The following is a 25,639-nucleotide window of genomic DNA, read 5'->3' on the forward strand; positions in this document are numbered from 1 at the left end:
TTGTCTCCCCTCCTGAATTAGGCTGTTTATCATTGGTATTCATCTTGAATGACATTTGACCTGATGACGACTTGATGATGATGATGTCAAAAGTTGAGTTAAGTTCCTCAAATGCGGACATTATTTTACAACTATTTATTTTAAGTGACTGAAAACCTTAGAAAGTTTATTCGGTGTCAATAACAATTTACAACAGTAGCGGTTAGAGTACAGTGAAATTGTAAACAGAATGAAACAGAGGACAAGATTTTTTACATAAAAAGGTAAGTTTAAGTTCTTCCTTCTTCCGCGTACAGAGGTTGACCAAAAGTATTCATTAAAAATGGCGGCCATGTTAACTGACAATAGAATATTTTGGAATCCAAGTTTATCCTTAACGGTTTCCAGTCTATTGCCGTGGCATTTGTACGGCATCCTTGATAACCTTGGCACCTTTTTTGTATATATTTTCACTATTTGTAATTTGAGGATGATCGAATCAGGCGAGTGTGTGTCCGTATGTTTTATTGCGTTGTTTTGGGGAGGGCTAACTTTCTGGTAGTAAGACCTGTCAAGGTCAGACAGGGAACTGGGTTAGCAAATGCTCCTATTGAATCTGTGCCGATACAATGTGCTAATGAAAAGCATGTAAAATATTGTCCAATGGATCATTGAGGGCCTCAAGGTATATTAGTGAATGCTAATTGAGTCACCCTCCTTAAATAAAGTCATTACTTACTTACTTACTTACTAACTTATTATATTTTGTCCGCGTCTATGAAATAATGTCAAGAGAATGTTACATACATATTGACATTTTTATAGTTTGATAGTAAAGAAACTTTATGTTATTATTGGTAATTTTGGTTCTTTTTGGTAAATCTTTGGACCGCAAATTTTGTATTGTAACTTAAGTTATCCACTGTTTCATTTTATCTTTATCGAGACAATATGTCATAAATTTATTGTCATGAAATGTTGTCTCATTAAAGGGAGGTTATAGGAATTAATGTTTGGACAATGATGGCATTAAAGTGTTTTATTTCATTGAACAAACCAAAGTTAAATATAAATAGTTAAATGTATTTAAATTAAATGCCCATTTGATATCACTTTATATATATTTGTTTGATAAGTAAGATACTTGCCTTACAAGGTACTTTCAGTTATAAATACAAAAAGGTTAGTTTACTACATACAGGAATTATTTGATGCAGATTTTTTATCATTTGATGTGACCTATAGTTGTAAACTTCTATGTCATTTGGTCTTTGGTGGCGGGCTCTCTCAATGGCAATCACACCACATCTTCCTATTTTTGTATTCACGGTTATACACATACTTTTAATGGAAAGTAATTCAAAGATCAAGAAACAGTCTTTTGGTTTCACGACGGAAGAGTCGTCCGGGAGGACAAGATGTGATTCGAAAATACTGTCATGGACAGTATTTCACAAAACAATATTGTAATGTATAGTATTTCATGCATGTACCAAGTCAGGAATATGACAGTTGTTATCCATTCGTTAGATGTGTTTGAGCTTTTGATTTTGCCATTTGATTAGGGACATTACGTTTTGAATTTTTCTCGGACTTCGGTATTTTTGTTATTTTACTTTTCACAGTGAAATATTGTCCCGACCCAATGGACAACATTTGATTGAGAAGGACACTAATTCATGATGAGATTTGTCTTGGATAGTATTTCATAGTATTTCAATATAACATATTGTCTGCGGACAAAATTTTGTATGAAATTCTGTCGTGTGGACTATATGTCATACAGGACATTATTTTATGTAAACCTAAATGTACTCCTTAACACCATTACCCATGGTGGTGCTGATAAGAAAGTAGGGAGGAAACCCCTCAACAAAGGTATGAAGATACGATCCATTCAGATTATTACATGGCATGTTTCATATCAGATGTATTATCAGTCCAAGGTTCAATATCAGCACAAGAGCCAAAGGCTCGAGTGCTGATATTGACTGAGGGCTCATAATACATCTGATATGAACAATGACATGTTATGATCTTTTTATCGTATGCTTCAACAATGGAGAAAAATAACAGTTTAATATATTGATCCTTTTAAGTGGTTCTCAAGTAGAAGTTCAAAAAGTTAAAAAGTTTAAGGAACGTCGGACGCTAAATGTAATTATTCGATATGTAATCTTTCTATCATATGCCTCAACAGAGGAGAAAAATAAAGGCAATAGTAGTATACCGCTGTTCAATAGTCATAAATCGATTTAACTGAAACAACAGTATAATTTATTTTTATACTGACCATTAAAACAAATTCAACAAAACATAATGAACACTTCGGAAATGTAAACATTTTGCATTTTATATAACATATTTTCCTGTTTTCTAATAATTGTTTTGTACCCTACTTTGTAATGTTTTTAACTGAAAACATATCATTGAGGTGTATTTTTCCCCGGAATGTGCCGAGTAACGCCTGAATACCATGCGATAACGTTACGGAAAGGCATGTGATAATAGCCGGACGCATGTGATAAATTTTTCATATCAGCCCGCTAAACACCATTTCAGAATATATGGAATTCACGTAAATTTCATGCTATTATCATACAGTGAAATAATAAGTTATTTACTCTAAGTATATGATAAATAAATATATATATTATACAGATTATTATAAAACAAAACATTATCTTTAATACTTAGTTATGTATTTTCCCTGGAATTGACGTGTTCGCCTCGAGTATGGAAGGTAGTTGGTTTGGACCCCTGCCAGGTCAAACCAAAAACTTTAGAATTGGTTTTTGCTGCTTCGCCGCTAAGCACACGGCATTAAGAGGAAGTGCAAAAACTGGCCGGCTCGGAATCAGAATATTGTGTCCGGGTAAGGTGATATGTCTTCCTGCGTACTATTACTAGCACGTCACAAATCCGGTTCAGCGTGTCGGTCTAGTGCAAAGCAAGGTCAATATTCATATTACAATAACATATTCTCGTCCTGAATCTACATATAAATTTGCCGCTGGACATTAAGTAGGCATCCATCATCATCATAATCCCTGGAATTTAGTCATACAATCTTCATATCATTTTCCTTTGAAACTTTCCTGAAGTTTTATATTGTATTTATGACAACAACATGTTACTGGTAGCTAGTTACCGTATAGCGGGTTATTTTCGCGGGTGTAAAATTTCGCGATATAGGGGCAACAAAGTATACGAAAAGTTTTGGCGGTTTTTATTTTGGCGGATTCTTTAATCCAAATTAAATATTTCAGCGGATACTAAAATGGTTGCAGTTAAAAATTTGTAAAATTTGACAAACAAGCGTTTATTGTTATGGTTAAATGATTGTTTTACGTGCATGAAGTCTTATTTATTGATTATATTTTGATACAGTTAATCAAATATAATACCGGTACTAAGATATTTGTCAAAGGTGTACACACTTCTTGTAAATGTAACGGTTGGTTAGTTACGAAATTGACCGGACCTTTGATGTACTAATTAGATTATAAAATCATCATGAGTGACTTGCAACTCTTATATAATTTGACACTAATCAATAAGGATAAAATACCTGACAAAGTACCTTACACGCTTATATTATTAATTATTGTATTATGTAACTAATTAACTAATTAACACCTGATCGCCAGTGAACAATGACCTTTTGCATTTATGTTGTTTAAATTAACATAAACCATTATTGATCCGACGAACGAGCAAAATATATTTTACAAAACGCTTTAGTTATTGGAAAGTACCGAACGTATGCATATATTTTCGTGGAATTTAATTTCGAGATTTCCCCTTACCCGCCAAAATAAGCGAAGATAAACACACCGGGAAAATAACCCGCTATACGGTATATTCCCCAATAAACAAGGCTTGAATTTGAAGGAGTGGTATATAATCTGTGTGTGTGTGTCTTCCCATCAACTTTTTACCTGTCTGGCTAACTGTACAAACGCCAGTCTGTCCATATTTCTGTTAGAATTTCAAATGTGACGTCACATTGTGCGTTGAGGCTTTGGCTAACTCGGCTGTGTATTTTTATGTGTTGGATTAAGTTGTTTTATGTAATGTATCCGTTTTTATTCTGTAGTTAGTCCCCACTTCGGTTTTATCATGTATATCTATTATATAGTCATTTTATAAAATTTACTGTTTGCAAAATTATAAATTATTCTAAATAATAAGGATGTTCTTGTCCCAGGCAGAAAACCCTGGCCGTGTTAGGCGCAACTTTTTGGAAGTTTTGGTCCTCGGTGCTCTTCGGCTTTGTACTTGTTTTGGCTTTCAAACTTTTTTCATCTGAGCGTCACTGGTTGGTCTTGTGTGGACGAGACGCACGTCTGGCGTATTGAATTTTAAGCCTAGTACCTTTTGTAAGCTATTATTCGTGTGTTTTTTTGTCCTATATGTTCTCCCATTTATTTGTATTGTGGTCCTGTCATGTGATGTTGTCGTTGTGGTGTTGTGTTTGACGTTGCCATAAAAGCGGGAGGTTTGGCATGCCACAAAACCAGGTTCAACCCACCATTTTTTTCTTAAAATGTCCTGTACCAAGTCAGGAAAATGGCCATTGTTATATTATAGTTCGTTTCTGTGTGTGTTACATTTTAATGTTGTGTTTTTGTTGTGTCGTTGTTCTCCTCTTATATTTGATGCGTTTCCCTCAGTTTTAGTTTGTAACCCGCATTTGTTTTTATCTCTATCGATTTATGAGTTTCGAACAGCGGCATACTACTGTTGCCTTTATCTGTCGTTTTCTTTGTGCATGTAATGCCTTGAGGGGTATCAAATGTCACTGTCAGAAATTTTGAATGCCTCCAGGGGTATCAAATATACTTAGAATTGTGGTTGACCAGGGTGTGTTGCATGAACAAACCTTGAATGTCTGTCTGCAAGGTCATTGGCAAGGTCACAAACCCTATACTTTTCTGTAAATGTATATGAAAAGTTATGTCCGATTGGGACGTTTTGAATGCTATGAAGGCTATTTATCATGCATGATATTACTGTTGCCTACCACTTGAAAATGTATTGCAAATTAGGTGTGCATGTGTTTCAGCATGGTCAAGGCAAATGTTTTTATATATTAAGATGAAAAGAAGGTGATGTTTGGTTTTGTTCTTTTATTATAAATATTTGTTTTTCAGGAAGGCATCAGTCACAAAGTAATAATGGTATAGTTTTCTATTGTACAATAGAGACCATTTTATAAAAGATGGCACCCCTGTCTGAAGAAGAAGATAATTATATCCGATTAGCTTTGTTATTGAAAGGAGTGTCACCAAGAGCAGTTCGTACTTATTTTGATAGAGAATATCCACCGACTCATCTACCCTCGACACTGAAAACAAACTACAACACCCTTGATGGCCTGACAAAAACCAGAGTGATAAACGACGCTCAGTGGAATATTTTATTTCCAAGAAATGGTATGTGTCGTAAAATTACAGATCAGGGAGATATATAATGTGATTCATAACAACAGCAACCCATAACAACAAAACCATCAGTTTTATCAGGTTCATCATTCAATTGTTACTAAAGACAAATTGTCTCCATCATGTTTTTTTTTATCTCTAAATCACCCTGAGTATAACATGACAGAAAAAATGAAAACAACATGTTATAAAATACATGCGTCCGAAACTCTTTTCTGGATTTACCTTCACCAGGAAAGCTCAAAGCTGAATATTTGAAAGCCAAGAATGTTTATATCAAATGAGATGTAATTAGATTTATTAAAGACAATCAAACAATTGATATCTGTCATCAAAAATAAAGGAAAAAATAATCAAGCTATAATCACAGACATATCACTAGAGATGTTTCAAACATAGGACAGGGACATTAACATGTAATATATTAAAGCTAGTATTAAGAGTACTAAACTTTCCACTCATCGTGAACAAGTAATATAGGAAGTAATGCACAAAAAGTATGAAAAAGCAGAGTGCGACATACGGCCCTACATGGTATTGGTTTTGTGAACAAATAACATAGGAAAGAATGCAAAACTAAACATTTCCGAGCTTGGTTTGAATGCAGTTTATCAAACATTGGATTTAGTAAACAATGACGCTGGAGTACAGCTTGAAATGAAAAAAAAAGACCATTTGATATACCTGCAAACCATTTTTATTCCATTATCATTAAACCTATATAAAATCATATGCTATAATCTTAATTGGGGAGAGTGGATGGGAGGCTACATGCATGATATTATTGTTCCTACTGAAACTGCTTTTGAAATTTCTTACACTGATCAAAACAGTTAATCTACTCCTCGAAAACTACAAAATACAAATCTCATCCATACTTGAATTTTATTATCCTTAAGTATCCAGTGTACAGTTTGTGTATTTTATTCCTGTCAGTCAACAAACATGGCCACCATGGCTAAAAAGGAACAGGTGTACCATATTTTACTACTTTTGATATTCTAGATGTTGCTTAGTATAACACCTTAGATAATATAGATGTACCTGATTTCACAACTTCCCATGATACAATTCCTCAACTTTTTATGTAATAATTGCACTCAGTTCCGTAGCGTTTGTATTGTTTGTATATATGTAAATATTGTATTCCTCTTGTTACACGTATGTAATGTGTCTGAGTGATCAAATAAAGTTGTAATCAAGTCATTTCAGGTGGATCTGATTCTAAAATTCTTGATATCATAGGGGTTATCTATTCAACAACTTTTAATGTCATAAGTATACCTGATTCTAAAACTTTTATGTCACAAGTGTACCCGATTCTAAAACTTTTATGTCACAAGTGTACCCGATTCTAAAACTTTTATGTCACAATTGAACCTGATTCTAAAACTTTTATGTCACAAGTGAACCTGATTCTAAAACAGGTTTACCTTATTCCTCAACATTAGAATGATGTTGCTTAGTCTTTAGTTTTCTATGTTGTGTCTTGTGTACTATTATTTGTCTGTTTGTCTTTTTCGTTTTTATCCATGGCGTTGTCAGTTTGTTTTCGATCTATGAGTTTGAATGTCCCTCTGGTATCTTTCGCCCCTCTTTTACAAATGTTTCTGCTTGAAATACGTTTGCTATTAAAGTACCTGATTATCATGATTATAATACTTTTAATGTCACAAGTGAACTAGATTCTTATACCTTATGTTACAGGTGTATCTGAATCAACGACTTTTGATGTAACAGGGTAAAAGGTGACAACCTGATTACAATACTTTTGATGTTTCAGGTGAATCTAACTTTAATACTTTTATAGTTATATGTGTATCCGATTCCGAACTTTTTGTTGCACAGGTGTTCCTGAGTCCACAACTGTTGATGTTATAGGTGTACCTGATTCATTAACTTTTTCTGTTATAGATGCGCCTGATTACATAACTTTTAATGTTACAGGTGCACCTGATTCCAAATGTTTTGATGTTTCACTGATGATCTGTTTGATCAGAAACTTGACATATGTTATTCCTCCTATCAATGGATTTGACAGTCTTCCACTACCAAGTGAAACAACACCAGGACCTGATCTAACCAGGATTGAATGGTACAGAAACAAACTAGCTCATCATGGTAGTAATGCAATAGACAGTGCTTATTTCAATACAGCTTGGAGTGATATATCAAATGTGAGTGTATTTTTGTTATACATAGCAAAAGGCAGGTTATGAGATGGTCCAAGGCCTCTGTCTCTTTATGAAAATGCAAAAATTTTTCAGCATCTGTTTCAAATCACAGATAAACGTTAAACTGAGTAAGGCGACCATTATAGAATATATGTATCACAGATGATCACATTACCCAAATCATTAGATATTCAAGAGCTTGCAGCTGCTACTCGGACTTTATAAAACGTCAACAGTGTCTGAGCTGTTTGATGAACCAGGGTAATGTCAAAGAATGTCTCATCCTTTTTCTAAAAAAGTTTATGGGAAGATACCAAAACCTTGTTGATAAATATTCAATATCAACATCACAAATAATAAATGATGGTCTTGAAGTATAGATTTTAGGTACTGAAATTGTTTATCATCTTAATTACGTGTTATAGTGTTGTTTTATTTTTCTTTGTAAATTATTAACCTTTACTTATAGTTCATTTTTGGTTATATCTTTTTGGCGAGGCTTGTTATTTATACACCCTGCCATTGTGTTATTGTGCTATGGTAATTTTTTGTATTCCTGTCTTTCATTTTTGCATATGTGCTTTGTCTATATTCCATTTTGTTTTTCTTTGTTGACATATTTTTTTTATAGTGATTAAGATTATAAAACAATGTTAACTGATGTACCTCTATTTTTGACATTTTTACCTATGCTGTCTGTTGTTATGTTCACACATTGTTGTCAATATAATGGAATTATATGCGACTGTCATACAAATGAGAGGTTAAGCTAGCTATAAAACCAGGTTTAATCCACCATTTTCTACATACGGAAATGTCTGTACCAATTCTTGAATATGACATTTGTTTTATATTTGTGTTAGTTTGTAACCCGGATTTGTTTTCTCTTAATCGATTTATGAACAGCGGTTTACTACTGGTACCTTTTATGTGTTTGAGCTTTTGATTTTGCCATTTCATAAGGGAATTTCCGTTCGGTATTTTTTTTAATTTACTTTTCACAGATATGTTTCAATTGTTGTAATCACAATACTGTCCTCTAATGTGACATCACTGTATGTAATGAATCACTGCATTTGTAATTGCAGAAGTTTTAATAGAAGATGTTACTAAGTTGTAACACATCTGTCTGATTAATTTTTCAATTTGAACAATAAAATATATTTAAACTATTTGTACTTGTGTCGTGGGATCCGAGCATGAAATGATAATATATTAACAATATATGATAACTCACCAGGGTTAATTCAGGTGATACAGCAATTATACACAAAGTACAGTAATAATAAACGATCAATGCAATTAATATACAATCCATACATGCGGTTAAAGGTGAAAAGTCAGAATGTATCATTATGCGCACTACGTCGTCGGTACATGATGAGGTACATATACAACAAGGACTGGTTCAGTAGTATACATTGGTGTTCAGCACCACACTCGACCCATTTCAGTAGAACCAGGCCAGGGTTAAATCAAACGACTAGAAAAAACACACATCGTCTGTGAAATTGTTATCCATATATCGATATTGAAATGAACGATGTCTCATATATACAAACAAAGTTGCATAAAATTTCATGCTAATATCCTCATTATAAAAGTTTAATAAATATAACACAATTAATGTCTCATAGATCATAAAACACGAAAAATAAACGGTTCATAGAATAATTATGTCCATTCCTCTGGTAACATAATCCAACGCAATATTAAACATAGTTACTGTTCGAAACTAGTTTCCCAACCAGTCTTACAAGATTCTCTTTGTTTTTGGCATCTGAAAGAACTTCAAAGCATTGTCATTTACGGGTCCACATCAGCACAGACAACGGTTTGTTCCTCAAGCGACTCACTTCAGTGGCAATCACTGGTAGATTCCATGGGTGGTTTACTGGACAGCATGCAAACGGGGATAAGAAAGGTGAATCAGTTTCAAGCACAAGCTGGTGTGGTGGAATCCTAGGAATTACTTCTAAAACGGTATTATCCCAAATGAACTTCCCAGATACACTGAAAATTATACTTGGCTGTTGTTACTAAGCAGTCAGCTCCTCAATAGTTCCTTCAAAGCAGTGGCGGTAAAATTTCATGTCAGCGAGGTCATGGTGGATTATTATTTCCAACGTCCGTTTGGCGGCCGAACCGTCACCGAAATCTCTGCAATGAATTATAACAGGAAAACTTTTCCTCCTGGCTAAGAGCAGCATATGTATAGAGTCCTCCTCCTGATAACGACGTGCCTCTTCTTTACACCTGCTAGGATTACGACATTGATTACAAATGCAGGTTGCAATGTAATCAAGTCCAACTTCACCAATGGCAACACATAAATGGTTATCTGTCAGGGAGTCCAGTTGATCCATCTGCCTCTTGGATATACCTTCTGCAGCAAGATGTGGATGTATACGCAAAGAGACATAAACACCACGGGCAAAGCCCACGTCCGAAGCCCAGTTGTTCCATCTTGATGGAAAAACGTAATTTGCCACTCCATAATAGAAACATTGAGAGCAGCCAGGTTCCACTACTGATTGTCAATGTTGAAAGTTTCATCCTTCTGAGTATCTGATCTAGATGAAAATGGCTATCCACGAACACAAGATGTTCATCAGACACTGAAATTGACTCGGTTATGTTAGGACCTTCATTTGTCAAGCATTGTTTCTGTAGTAAAAATCTTTGCTGTTTCACTGCCCCAACTCGGGATAGGAGAACTGCTATCAGTTCCTAGTTGAAAATACCGATGGGATGATTTGGTGGATTGCAAATATAAGTAAGTCGGCACTGATTAAGGACAGTAATTATCGGCCCAAAAGGTCAAAAATTTAAGTTCTAAAAGGTGAAAATTGTTTTTTCACGAAAGTGTAAAGTTCTCTCTGTAAAATGTAATCCAAGAGATCGTCAAGAGTGGAACATTCTAACCATGCCCTAATTTGATGAAGTGAACCCAACATAAGCTGGCACCAAAGATGCATATGGTCTTTGTCAAATACGGTATTTACCCCATGTTCCATTGTATGTCGGTCCGCCCAAGAACCGGTTTGGGCCTCTTGAACTTCACAGCTCCAACAGGCCATGTGTGGTTTCCAATACCATGGCAAATGTTTCTTTAAGACATGGCGTCTCATCTTTTCATGTGTCACTAAACCACATACAACACATTGATGTGATCGACTCCTAAATGTGGTTATGGAATTACTTTTAATTTCTTCTGAACTGGATGCAGTAACAGTATACGGTGCGGGACCTGGGGCCCCTGCAGATCTCTGTTGGTGATCAAATTGTTGGTAGACGTCTACGTCATGCACTTCACGGTTATCAGATGGTTTGTCGGTTGTGTCTTCATACCCAACTTCATCAATGACCATCATATCAGAAAGCTCTCTTGCTTTAGAAGAACTGTCATCACCAATTGACTCTCCATGAGCATTTAATGAAAGAATGTCATCCTCCATATTCAAGGAAACTGCAAGAGACAAAAGATAACGTAAGTATATACAATCATATACTATATACAATATGAACACTACGTAGCTACGTTTTACAAAACTACTGGAAATCAGTGTACCGAGCCGGGGGCTTAATTGTTTGCCCTCTCCTAGTACATGGATACTCATGACGGGTCGTCGGGGACCTGTTCCCCTGAACATCTAGACTATGATCGGCAACTTCTGAAATGAGAAAATCATCATTAGTAGACGAGGCTAATAGCCCCTGTGATGCCACATCGTTCGGATCCCCCTTGTCAATAAAAAGCTGCTGGAATTCATCATTCAGAAAAACATCACTTACCAAATCAAGGTTCTGTAGAAGCTGTCCACTGCAGTAAAGAAGGGTTTTGTCAAGATCTGTAAGTGGGTCTTCATGTGTACTCTCGTCTGCATGCACAAAACTTGTGTCATAGAACAGATTGTGTCTCATTCGGCGTAACCACAATGGTATCTCTCTGTCCTTACATCTCGTCAGGCGGTCATGGTCATGGAGATCGAAGTTTCTTACTGTGTCCTATTTTAGTTAATGAGTCAATCTTGTACACTTAGTCTCTGGTATGCTATAGATTTTGTGCTATTCACAGATCATAATTTCTCTTCAAGGTAATAAACTCTGTATTGTTGAACATTTGTTTTAACCTAAGCAGAAGGATTTTTGTTAGAAAAGAATTTATTAATAGATCAGTGACAACTGGCTCTATTTTTTTTTTCAGGTAACCTAAATAAAAAGTCGGTAAAGACAGAACTATTTGTTTTATAATCTTTATTGTAATAATTAAAACACATAAATTAATATTAGACAGGTAAATGTTTATTAGTATTTTTCGCGACGTTTAACTGCGACAAATCGAGAAAATATGCCTTTTTTCGAGTGATTTTAATCATTAGCTAGAAAACAAGTACTTGAACCCCTCTTTTTAAATGACGTTTGACTTGATTATTTACGAAGACTATTTGTTCCAATCTTTATCAAGAAACACCGATGATTTTTTTGTAACTTAGATAAATATACGGCAAAAAATATTGGTATTTTCTAAAATCATAAAATTAATTATTTCCAAAGATTTTGTACGAAGATATTGCAAATTTGTTTGCAAAATTCTGTATGTGCTTATATTTTGAAACAATAATTTTTGAGTAAATGTCTAAAATATCTACCCAATTTATCTCGAAATAAAGCACATAGAGGTATATTTTTTATAACATATTTGAATTGACTACGTGAAAAAAAACTTGTATGCAAATTTTCGTTAGAAAAATCACCAGTCTTAGTATAGCTGTTATTTCGGAGGAGTCAGTTTTTGATGTTTGATGTGTGTGTGTGTGTGTTGTACTGTCCTGTATTGTTAATGATTTCAGTTATCCTTATAATGCAGTCGGTGAATAGGATTCATGACCTACTCCTACACAGACAGAGAAAACAAAAATAGCACTACAAAACATTGAAAAAATAAAAACTAAAGCAACAGGGATATAGCAGGTACTCTGGAAATGTAGTTGTACAAAAAGAATGTATTGGAAACTCATTGATTGTGCACAAGAACTTATTGAAACAAATTAATGTTTTATCGTCTATTGAAATATTTATCTGTAGGCTGTAAGTAGATTGGGTGGTCAACCATTGAATCAAGAATGCCAAAAATTGAAAGTGAAAATCTTAGATCAGTCAAATCAGGAAATTATGTTTGAAATTAAACAAGCAGAGGAAGAGATGAAAAAACTTAGACAAGCAGTGGACAGTTTGAGGACAGAACACTCTGAAGTGACAGAAAATCTGAGAAGGTTACAAGATTTTCACAGTACTTTACAGGCTGAACATTTAGAAATTACAGTAGATTTTAGCAGGTTACACGATTTTCACAGTACTTTACGGACTGAACACTCAGAAATGACAGAAAATCTAAGGAACTTACAAGATTCTCACAAAACTTTACTGACTAAACACTCAGAAATTACAGAACTTTTAAAAGACCCCATACCATGGAACATCAAAGGTAACTTATATATACTCAGTCAAGTAGAACTTTTTTAATACGCTCTTTTAACTTGTTTCAAAATGTATCTCATATTGCTTGTAGTTTGCTTTTATTGCTTGTGCTTATAGTTTCTCCTAAAACAAAACCAGGCAAGAGGATTGTGAAAGCTTTTTCTTCACGAATTAAGAGTGTACACTTTACAATACTGCATAGTAAGTTGTTATTAGACCATCGATCAGATGTTGAAAAGCAATAAGATGTAATTGGCCAACTTTAATTCAGATGTATTTTATCACTTTAAAATAAATTGATTTTACTGTTGTCTGGAGGATTTTAAAGATTGTTTTGTAGAAAAGTAAAAATTGTGAGTTTCCGCTTTTTTTCAAAATCTGTTTAATTAGATATAAAATTAGTAAGAAAAACATTCTGACAACTTCAATCGAGATTTGTATGGATCCCTACAGAAGTACATGTAGTAGGGGGTCTTTGTCTTTTCTTGTCGGTGTGTTTGTCCATTAGTCCTCCCCCACCCTAAGTCTTTCATGCACTTTTTTTTATATTTATTACAATCTATAACGTATTATCGACAAATAACATTTCATTCAGTGGTTGTTGATCGCAAGCTTATTAACTTTCAAGTTTGTTGCCAAAGTTTACCGGATCGTGACATTGGTAAATAATAAAAACAGAGCACGTGGAAAGCGTGACAGATAAGTGAATTGAAAGAGCCATGACATTTGTTTTTATCTTTTCAATGTGTTCCCATTTGTTAATTAAACTATTCCTTAACATATGTTAAATGATTTGTTGTATTAAATGTGTTCTTTAAGAATCTGTTATTTCTATTCACCTCCAACAGCAGGTGTGTTTACATTCCTTCATCACGGTTTTCCCCTCGCACTTGCGCTGTGCGGTGGCCGAAGTAATAACGAGAGGTATTGTTGTTAAGGTCACGGGATACGGAAAAAATATCGCCGAATTAGTGTCTGGGAAGTCAATAATTCAATCTCGAGACATTTATGAAGATTTAAATAATTTAAAGGATTTTCTTTTTAAAAAAAGTTCACGTTTACTTCTTATAGAGTAAATAAACTCATCATATATACAAGGATTGAAATTTTGTATTTGCGCCAGACGCGCGTTTCGTCTACACAAGACTCATCAGTGACGCTCAAAACAAAAAAAGTTAAAAAGGCCAAATAAAGTACGAAGTTGAAGAGCATTGAGGACCAAAAATTCTTAACAGTTTTGCCAAATACAGCTAGGTAATCTATTCCTGAGGTAGAAAAGTCTTAGTATTTCAAAAATTCAAAGATTTGTACAGTTAATTTATAATTATGACCATATCAATGATAAATCGTGTCAACACAGAAGTGCTGACTACTGGGCTGGTGATACCCTCGGGGAATAAAACATAGCTATGTTTTATTCCCCGAGGGTATCGTCACTTTAAGGTGTGAATATGTTCTAAATTGGTCAGACAATACTTGGTCATGTTTTATAATCATTTAAAAACCTTGGCTTTGCCTCGTGATTTAAATATTCATTAAACATGACCAAGTATTGTCTAACCTATAAACAACATTGTGGTATCATGTTCAGTGTATTCCAAAGTACAAGGTTAACCCTGATTTCACAGTTGACTAAACGTTGATATAAGATAGCGCAAGTAGGCCATGCATGGTGTCCTATTGCACATATTCTTATTTCAATTATATTTGGTACAGAATCTAACAAGTGCAAAGCAATGCAATGCAGATTATTTTTGGCACAATACCTTTTCCACAATTTCGAAGAAGGAAATACCACCCCATATTTTTGCTGACGACAACCCGCCAAACATAATCTTGAAATCGTCAAAATAGGACAGGCCCTTATAACAGAGAGCTATATGTGTAGACAAAAAAGAAACGATATTTGTCATAAAATACAATATATTCTCATACAAAATTAAAATAAAATGAAAAAAAAACTTTTCACCAACAAAAATCATAGTTGTTTTAAACTTAACTATGAGTAATGCATATAAAAGAAGATAAACTTTATGAAAACAATTTGGTATTTGAGGGCATTACGCTAAAGTACAGCACTATGTTTTGAAAAGGGTGTATTTATTATTTTTTACATTATTTAAAAAAACCAATAAATACATGTAAGACACTGCAGACCCATACTTAAATTGCATACTCAGAAGTAAGTATTACATTTGTATTTGTAAACCATTTTTTTTTCTTAGTGTATACATGTAACAGATAGTAAACAGTTAATTCCATAAAGATCATTTTTAATTGTTATTGTTACCGGTCTCTAAGGTCACATGTGCCCTTTTTGCTCGAATTGATGTTTTTGTGCATTTTGAGAGAGCAAGAATCTCTCCTCCTTCATTAAAACAGGCAGGTCTTCAAGCAAACGTATTTTTATCACTTTCAAATTATAAGATTTGGACATTATAAATTGTTTATCCCCGGAATGACGATAACGAACTATGATAGGCTTTGGACCTTTTCCGTGTGTTGGAAGACTATGCGCATTTGCAATTGGTATGGCATTGTCTATTCGAGCGTCAGTTATCAAGTCTCAACTGAATAGCTGTCGTGTTGTTCCAAAGACGTTGTCATTTTGGTTGCTGTCGTCTATGCCATAAATCAGTATATCATACTCCTGTCGTGATTTGTTTTTAGCAAAATTGCCTTTCTTTAAGGTCATCAATATGCAGCTGTAACTGTATTTTTTTTGTTTTTCATGCTTATCGTTTTCTAGATATTAAGACTTCAAATCCATGCATCTATTTCTTTTTGTGAGGGTTCAAACTTAACATAAAGGACATTAACATGATTGTTTACCTTATTTATCATACTGGTCAGATTATGTCTAGCTTTAGCTAGCTGTGTAGAAAAAAATCTTAAATTTTATTAGCATTACCCATAATACTGGGTTTCAGTTCTTCAAATTGTTCTAGTGATGTCATATAACATTATCAATACTTATTACATGTATGTAAATGTTTTTCAAATTTATTAGTGCAATATTATTAAATGCACTATACTACAAGTACATGTAGTTTTGTAAAAATGTCGTATTGGAGTTGTATCGACCTTATTACAATTATTATATGCTGTATTTAGTACCCCGGGAATTATAACTATAATACTATTATAAACAATAGGTTATAAAAAACAGAAAAGATATTGTCAGCTTGGATTTTAATCAAACTTGCTATTAACCCACCTTGGTGGGAAAAAACACGAATAATGGAATCCTTTGAATCAATACGGCAGTTGTTTTGCATTTTTGCGTTGATTGATAGAGTTTTTATTGACTTCCCTTTTTGAATTTGCCTTAGAGTTTAGTATTTTTGTTATAGTTTGTTTTTGCTTTGTTATTATCAGAATTAATTATTTGTTTCTTTGTCTCTCACAAAAATATGCAGTAGGGGTCCTTCCAGACATCGTCAGTTTTTTAATTAGGTATCTTTGCTCAGCTTTTCCTCAAAAGTGATATTTTCGGAGCATCCAATTTTTTAGTCTTGATTTCCCAAATGAAGTTTATACAATAATGCAAAAACAAAGCATATTGTGCACATGTACATCATATCATATGTTTTCTTCTGGAATAACATTTATCAAGTACACTCAAGACCAAAAGTATGGACATTTTATAAGGTATCCATGTCAGTATGGCAAGGTATCTAGTAGTTGTCGTATATTATAACTTAATGGTTGTCCTTATTGGATAATAAGGTGATAATTGCAAATCTTTAATTGCTTCTGATAAATTTATTTACAACTTTTATAGACTTGGGACGATTTAGAGCTCGTGATATTGTACGGGCACCGGTCAATTGTCGAAGACTGACTCAACGTCTAATCGCTTTTCCTTGTTTCTTATTGTTGTTTCCCCACATCTTCTTTTATTCATTGCCCTAACAAGTCTCGAAACGACTGTTATATTCTAAGAATAATATTTTTTTCCTTTTAGAACAAATAAAAGATGAGTTAGAAGCTTGGAAAGTAGACGACAACATGTTTATTAAAACAAACGGAGCAAAAAGTGTATTAAGGTGTATTAAAAAACATGGTTGCATTGTTGTCACCGGAAGTTCCGGTACAGGCAAATCATATTTAGTGCGTCATGTAGCTTTAAAAATGCAAAAAGAAGGCTATAATATAATACCAGTTTCAAACCCTGAAGAAATTATCAAGTGGTACAATCCAAGCAAGAAGACCTTGTATGTTGTCGATAATTTTTGTGGAACATATGCTATAAATCAAATGCATTTCGATAAATGGACAAATCTGATGGAAAAAATCAAAACACTAATAGAAATGAAACCTGTAAAGTTAATCATGTCTTGTAGACTACAGGTTTATAACGATGAAAAAGTTAAATCTTTATCATTTTTTCGATTATATGAATGCAATCTTTTGTCTGAAGATTTATGTTTATCAAAAACAGAAAAACAATCTATTGCTGAACTTTATTTGAAAACAAATGCTTATAAGGTCAGTGAATTTCATGACCTTTTTGACTGTTTTCCGCTTTTGTGTCAATTATACAGCAAAAATACCAAACGAAATATTATCAATTTCTTTAAGAATCCATTTGCAGTTTTCAGAGAAGAGATAGATCAACTACAGACAGAGGGAGCACATGTTAAATACTGTGCACTGGCTCTATGTGTCATGTTTAACAATCATGTCAAAGAAGAATGGCTTACAGAAGATGTTGATAAAGATATCAAAACTATTATAAAGAGCACATATGAAGCTTGTAAGGTGGTGAAAGGGACTTCACGATTGGTTGTTCGTGATGAGCTGGATTCACTTACTGATACATTTATCAGAAAGGAAGGTACAGTGTACAGAACTATTCATGACAAACTGTTTGATTTTCTTGCGTTTTACTTTGGCAATGTGATGATTCAATGCTTAATTAATAATGCTTCAAGTCGTTTTATTCGTGAAAGGTTTCTATTTGAAAAGCATTGCAACTGTGATAACTTTATAACTATTCTACCAAAAAGATACCAGGAAATTTATTTAAAGAGAATGGTTGATGATTGGTCAAGAGAAAACCTAGAAGATGTCTACTATAACATTAATATGTCGAATCAAATCTTCAGGCAAAGATTCCTCGTACATATTCAAAGTTTAGAAGTATCACAACAGACACAAATAGATAGTATATATCTGTACATTGCTTGTTCATATGGACATACTGAACTACTTCGGATGTTAACGAATAATAAGGCAGACATTTCTAAGTTTAGAGGTACTATACCATCACCTATGTTCTTTGCTTGTAAACAGGGACATACTGAAATTGTTCAGATGTTAATAAACAATAAGGTGGACATCAATAAAGGTAACGTTAATGAATTTATAGACTTATCCCCTCTGTTCATTGCTTGTCAGGAAGGACATACTGAGGTAGTTCAGATGTTAATAAATAATAAGGCAGACATTAATAAGTGTAAAGATATTGGAGAATCACCTCTGTATGTTGCTTGTTGGAAAGGAGAAACTGAAATAGTTCAGATGTTGATAAACAATAAAGCAGACATTAATAAGTGTACAAATATTGGAGCATCACCTCTAATCATTGCTTGTCAGTCAGGGAATACTGAAGTAGTTCAATTGTTAATAAGCAATAATGCAGAGATTAATAGGTGTACATATATTGGAGCATCACCTCTGTTCCTTGCTTGTCAGAAAGGCCATGCTAAATTAGTTGAGTTGTTACTATACAATAAGGCAGACATTGATAAGTGTAGTGATGAAGAAGTATCACCTCTATTAATTGCTTGTATAAACGGACATACTGAAGTCGTTCAGATGTTAATAAACAATAAGGTAGACATCGAAAGGTGTAACGATTCTGGAAAATCACCTCTGTACATTGCTTGTTGGAAAGGAGACACTGAAATAGTTCAGATATTGATAAACAATAAGGTAGACATTGATAAGTGTTCAGATACTGGAAAATCACCTTTATGTATAGCTTGTGAGAATGGACATACTGAAGTAGTTAAGATATTACTAAACAATAAGGCAGACATTGATAAGTGTACAGATGATGGCGTATCGCCTCTGTTATTTGCTTGTTGGATAGGACAAACTGACGTAGTTCAAATGTTAATGAACAATAAGGCAGACATTAATAACTGTTCATATATTGGAGTATCTCCTCTGGCCATTGCTTGTCAGGAAGGACATGCCGAGGTTGTTCAGCTGTTAATAAGCAATAAAACAGACACAAATAAGCCTACAAATACTGGAAAATCATGTCTGGCAATTGCTTGTGGAAATGGACATACTGAAGTTGTTCAAATATTATCAAACAATAAGGCAGACATCAATAAATGTAATGATACAGAAGAATCCCCTCTTGTGTTTGCGTGTTGGAATGGACATTCTAAAGTAGTACAGATGTTAATAAGCAATAATGCAGACATTAATAAATGTACAGATACTGGAGAAACACCACTGTGTATAGCTTGTTTTAAAGGATATACTGAAGTAGTTCAGATTTTAATAAATAACAAGGCAGACGTTGATAAGTGTAATGATAAAGAGGTATCACCTCTGTACATTGCTTGTGGGAACGGACATACTGCAGTAGTTCATGTGTTAATCACCAATAAGGCAGACATTAATAAATGTACATTTACTGGAGAATCACCTCTGTTCATTGCTTGCCATAAAGGAAATATCGAAGTAGTTCAGATTTTAATTGATAAAGCAGACATTAATAAATGTACAAATACTGGAGTATCACCTCTAAGCAGTGCTTGTGGGGAAGGACATACTGAAGTAGGTCAGATGTTAATTACCAATAAGGCAGACATAAATAAGTGTACAGATACTGGAGAATCAACCCTGTTCATGGCTTGTAAGAATGGACACATTGAAGTAGTTCAGATGTTAATCAACAATGAATCAGACATTAATATGTGTACAGATACTGGAGAATCACCTCTTTACATTGCTTGTCAGGAAGGACATACTGACGTAGTTCAGATGTTGATTAATGATACGGCAGACATTATTAAGTGTAGACATACTGGAGAATCACCTCTGTTCATAGCTTGTATGAAAGGACATACTGAATTAGTTCAGCTTTTTATAAACAATAAGGCAGACATTAATAATTGTAATAAAAATGAAGCATCACCTCTGTTCATTGCCTGCCAAGAAGGATCTGCTGAAGTTGTTCAAATGTTAATAAAAGATGGTGCAGACATTAATAAGTGTAGAGATAATGGATATTCACCTCTGGACATTGCTTGTGGGAAAGGACATACTAAAGTAGTTCAGATGTTACTGAACAACAAAGCTGACATGAATAAGTGTTTAGGTACTGGAGAATCCCATCTGTTCCTTGCTTGTAGTAAAGGATATACTGAAGTAGTTCAGGTGTTAATAAACAATAAGGCAGACATAAACAAGTGTACAGACGATGGAGGTTCACCTCTGCTCATTGCTTGTCAGGAAGGACACACTGAAATAGTGCAGATATTAATAGACAATAAGGCAGACATAAATAAGTGCATAGAAACTGGCGAATCCCCTCTGCAAATTGCGTGTGACAAAGGACATAATGAAATAGTTCAGATGTTAATAAACAATAAGGCAGACGTTAATAAGTGTCTTGAAACTGGTGAATCAAATTTGTTCCTTGCTTGTGGAAAAGGGAATAATAAATTAGTTCAGATTTTGATAAACAATAAGGCAGACATTAATAAGTGTACAAATATTGGATGTTCACCCATGTACATTGCTTGTCAGGAAGGACACACCGAAGTAGTACAGATGCTAATTAACAATAAGGCAGACACTAATAAGTATAGAGATACAGGAGAATCACCGCTGCACGTAGCTTGTAGGAATGGACATACTGAAGTAGTTAAAATGTTAATAAATAATGAGCCAGACATAAATGCGTGTAAAGATAAAGAATTATCACCTCTGTATATTGCTTGTCATGAAGGACATGCTGAAATAGTTCAGATGTTAATGAACAATATGGCAGACATTGATAAGTGCAAAGATACTGGAGCATCCCCTCTGTGCATTGCTTCTTTGAAAGGACATACCGAAGTAGTTCAGATATTAATAAGCAATATGGTCGATATTAATAAGTGGACTTGTTCTGAAGAATCACCTCTGTTCATTGCTTGTCAGGAAGGTCACTCTGAATTAGTTAAGATGTTAATAAACAATAAGGCAGACATTAATAAGTGCATAGATACTGGAGAATCACCTCTGTTCATTGCTTGTGGGTATGGACATACTGATGTAGTCCAAATTTTAATAAAATGTAAGGCAGACATTAATAAGTGTACAAACATCGGAGCATCTCCTCTGTTCATTGCTTGTCAGGAAGGAAATGCTGAAGTAGTTCAAACGTTAATAAACAATAAGGCAGACATTAATCAGTGTAGAGATATTGGCGGATCGCCTTTGTTTGTTGCTTTAGAGAAAGGACATACTGAAATAGTTAAGATGTTAATTAACAATAAGGCAGACATAAAAAAGTGTACAGATACTGGACAATCACCTCTGTTCATTGCTTGTCAGAAAGGACATACGGAAGTAGTTCAGATGTTAATAAACAATAAGGCAGAAATTAATATGTGTACAAATACTGGAGAGTTATCTCAATTACTTGCTTCTGGAAAAGGGCAAAATGCAATACTTCAGATGTTAATAAACAATCAGACAGACACTGAAAAGTGTAAAGATAAAGATGTATCACCTCTGTACATTGCTTGTCAGGAAGGACATGCTGAAGTAGTTCAGATATTAATAAATAATAATGCTGATATTAACAAGTGTATAGAAACTGGAGAATCACCACTGTTTGTTGCTTGCGGGAAAGGACATACGGAAGTAGTTCAAATTCTGATAAACAATAAGGCAGAAATTAATAAGTGTAGAGTTACTGGGTCCGCACCTCTGTTCGTTTCTTGCGGAATGGGACGTACTGAAATAGTTCAGATGTTAATAAGCAATAAGGCAGACATTAATAAGTGTACATATACTGGAGAATCACCTCTTTTTATTGCTTGTCAGGAAGGACATACTGACGTAGTTCAGATGTTAATAAACAATAAGGCAGACATCAATAAGTGTAGAGTTAGTGGGTTCTCGCCTCTGGCCGTTGCTTGCGATAAAGGACATAGTGAAATAGTTCAACTGTTAATAAACAATACGGCAGACGTTAATAAGTGTACAGATGCTGGAGTATCGCCTCTGTTCATTGCCTGTCAGGAAGGACATACTAAAGTAGTTCAAATATTAATAAACAATAAGGCAGAAATAAATAAGTGTACTAATACTGGAGTATCACCTTTGTTAATTGCTTGTGGGAAAGGATATACTGAAGTAGTTCGGATGTTAATAAACAATAATGCAGACAATAATATCTGTACAGTTACTGGAGCATCACCTCTGTGCTTTGCTTGTCAGGAAGGCTATACTGAAATAGTTCAGATGTTAATAATCAATAAGGCAGACATTAATAAGTGTACATATACTGGAGAATCACCTCTGTGCTTTGCTTGTCAGAAAGGCCATACTGAAATAGTTCAGATGTTAATAAACAATAAGGCAGACATTAATAAGTGTGTAGTCACTGGAGCATCATCTATGAGCTTTGCTTGTCAGGAAGGACATACTGAAATAGTTCAGATGTTAATAAACAATGAGGTAGACATTCATAAGTGTACAGATGCCGGCGAATCACATCTGTTCATTGCTTGTGTGAAAGGACAACCAGAAGTAGTTCAGATGTTAATAAACCATAAGGCAGACGTTAATAAGTGTATTGATAGTGGAGAATCACCTCTGTTCATTGCATGTGGGAAAGGACATACTGAAGTAGTTCGGATGTTAATAAACCATAAGGCAGACATTAATAAGTGTATTGATAGTGGAGAATCACCTCTGTTCATTGCTTGTCAGATAGGACATACTAAAGTAGTTCAAATATTAATAAACAATAAGGCAGACATTCATATGTGTACATCTGCTGGAAAATCACCTTTGTTTATTGCTTGTGGAAAAGGACATACTGAAATAGTTCAGATGTTAATAAACAATAAAGCAGACATTAATATGTGTACATATATTGGAGCCTCACCTCTGTTTATTGCATGCCAGGAAGGACAGACTGAAGTTGTTCATATCTTAATAATGAATAAGGCAGACATTAATAAGTGTAGAAATGATGGGGAATCAGCTCTCTTCATTGCTTGTCACCAAGGATATACTGAAGTTGTTCAAATGTTATTGAATAATAAGGCAGACATTAATAAAAGTATGATAACTGGCGAATACCCTCTGTACATTGCTTGTCATCAAAGACATACTGAGATAGTTCAGATGTTAATTAAGAATGAAGCAGACCTTAATAAGTGTACAAACACTGGAAATACACTTCTGTACGATGCTTGTGAGAAGGGGCATACTGAAATAGTTCAGATGTTAATAAATAATAAGGCAGATATTGATAAGTGTATAAATACCGGAGAATCACCTCTATTCGTCGCATGTCACCAAGGACATACCGAAGTAGTTCAGATGTTAATTAACAGTAAGGCAGACATTAATAAGTGTAATAATACTGGAATATCACCTCCATACATTGCTTTAACCACAGGCCATACTGAAGTAGTTCCTATTCTATTAAACAATAAGGCAGACATTGATAAGTGTATAGATAGTGGAGCATCCCCTCTATTTATGGCTTGTTGGAAAGGATATACTGATGAAATACAGATGTTAATAAACAATAAGTCAGACATAAATAAGTGTATAGATACAGGAGAATCACCACTGTTCATTGCCTGTCACCAAGGACATACCGAAGTAGTTCGGATGTTACTAAATAATAGAGCAGACATTAATAAGTATAAATATACCGGAGAATCACCTCTATACATTGCTTGTCAGAAAGGATATACTAAAGTAGTTCAGATGTTGATAAACAATAAGGCTGACATTAATAAGTGTGTAGATACTGGAAAGTTACCTCTGTTCGTTGCTTGTCACGAAGGACACACTGACACAGTTCAGGTGTTAATAAACAATAAGGCAAACATTAATACGTGTAATGATAAAAAAGTATCACCTTTGTACGTTGCTTGTCAGGAAGGACATTGTAAAGTAGTTCATCTGTTAATAAACAATAAGGCAGACACTAATAAGTGTATAGATACTGGAGAATCACCACTGTATATTGCCTGTCACCAAGGACATATCGAAGTAGTTCATCTGTTAATAAACAGTAAGGCAGACACTAATAAGTGTAATGATAAAGATATGTCACCATTGTTCGATGCTTGTCATGAAGGACATACTGAAGTAGTTCAGATGTTAATAAACAATAAGGCAGACATTAATAAGTGTACAAATACTGGAGCATCACCTCTATTCATTGCCTGTCAGAGAGGACATATCAAGATTGTAGAGTTGTTATTAACAAAGGAGGCAGATTGCAACCTTAAATGTATAGGGTTGTCACCGCTAGATATTGCTAAAATAGAAAATTATACCAACATAGTGCAGATATTACAGACACAGAATAAATATACAATTATATACAGTCGAACATAGGCAAACAAGACAAATCAATCAAACTGTTATGCTAAACAGTGTTTTGATATAATACAAAGAACCGTCCCACTGCTAGAAGAGAAATTAACATCTATATGGTATACTAAGTATGATAGACAATGTGGATATAATCCTGTACAGTAATATAATTTAAAGACCATTCAACTTTTCAACCGGGAACAGTACAAAAAGATAAATCATTATCAAAATACTTATATGTAAATGTCATAATAATGCATTAATATCTACTTATTTCCTTGTTCTTGTTGATTTTGTTTGAATATTGGATGATATTATTTTGATAAGAAAGTTATGCCAATCAGTTCAACCAAACCTTGTTCAGTTTTCATGTAAATAGATACTATGACATGTATAATTTATAGGTGAACAATGTATAAGTTTGTAAAGAAGAATTGTAAGATATACATATCTATTTCACAGGAGAGTTCATCGGAGCGTAACCTTTTTTTTAGTTACCTGAACCCACAGGTCCATTTAAGCTGTTGTCCTAACGTGATGTCTTTTGTCATAACATTTTTAAGTATCCTCTTAACTACCAAACAGACCAATTTGCGACCACTTATTGGCTGAATTATGTGAGAATACCTGTTTAAAGTTCGTGTGTTTTGGTCCTGAAAAATTGTGCTAATCAGCCACTATGGATAATGAAAAGAACGGAGTGTACCTATGATGTCACGCTGGTTGAATGACATACACAAGATCAAACTATTAAAGAAGTCATTTTTTTATTGATGACAATTTTGAGGCAAAATAATGACATAAAAGGAACGTTTTCATGGTTTAACGAACAACCGTGTAACTTATGGTTAAATGTTACAATAATAAAAGTAGGATTTTACATGTCCCTTTCTGGGAGTTTGAATCTATAATAGTGATGATGAAAAATTGTCTATATTCTTAGAATAAAAAAAAGATATTAAAATGACTAGA

At 34.1% G+C, this 25,639-nt stretch overlaps 1 protein-coding gene across 1 annotated transcript; it reads left to right on the forward strand.

Moving 5' to 3' along the window:
* The first annotated feature begins 80 nt into the window (after positions 1–80).
* On the forward strand, positions 81–25,639 carry LOC127736780 (uncharacterized). Its single transcript, XM_052247373.1, has 8 exons — positions 81–263; positions 5,136–5,417; positions 7,374–7,603; positions 12,689–13,088; positions 17,049–18,418; positions 18,527–18,922; positions 19,715–21,257; positions 21,654–25,639. Exons 2-8 carry the CDS (start codon positions 5,204–5,206, stop codon positions 24,686–24,688), a joined length of 7,188 nt encoding a protein of 2,395 aa, XP_052103333.1. The 5' UTR covers positions 81–263; positions 5,136–5,203; the 3' UTR covers positions 24,689–25,639.

The sequence above is a fragment of the Mytilus californianus genome, unplaced genomic scaffold, assembly GCF_021869535.1.
Source record: "Mytilus californianus isolate M0D057914Y unplaced genomic scaffold, xbMytCali1.0.p SCAF_36, whole genome shotgun sequence".
In the NCBI taxonomy this organism is placed as follows: Eukaryota; Metazoa; Mollusca; class Bivalvia; order Mytilida; family Mytilidae; genus Mytilus; species Mytilus californianus.

Bases quoted from the DNA above. Each gene is read 5' to 3' on its own strand.
- LOC127736780 (XM_052247373.1), top strand. From the start codon at position 5,204: ATGGCACCCCTGTCTGAAGAAGAAGATAATTATATCCGATTAGCTTTG. The intron at 13,089-17,048 runs GTAACTTATATA...TTTTCCTTTTAG, and splicing joins CATACCATGGAACATCAAAG to AACAAATAAAAGATGAGTTA. The intron at 18,923-19,714 runs GTAGACATCGAA...ATCACCAATAAG, and splicing joins AGATGTTAATAAACAATAAG to GCAGACATTAATAAATGTAC.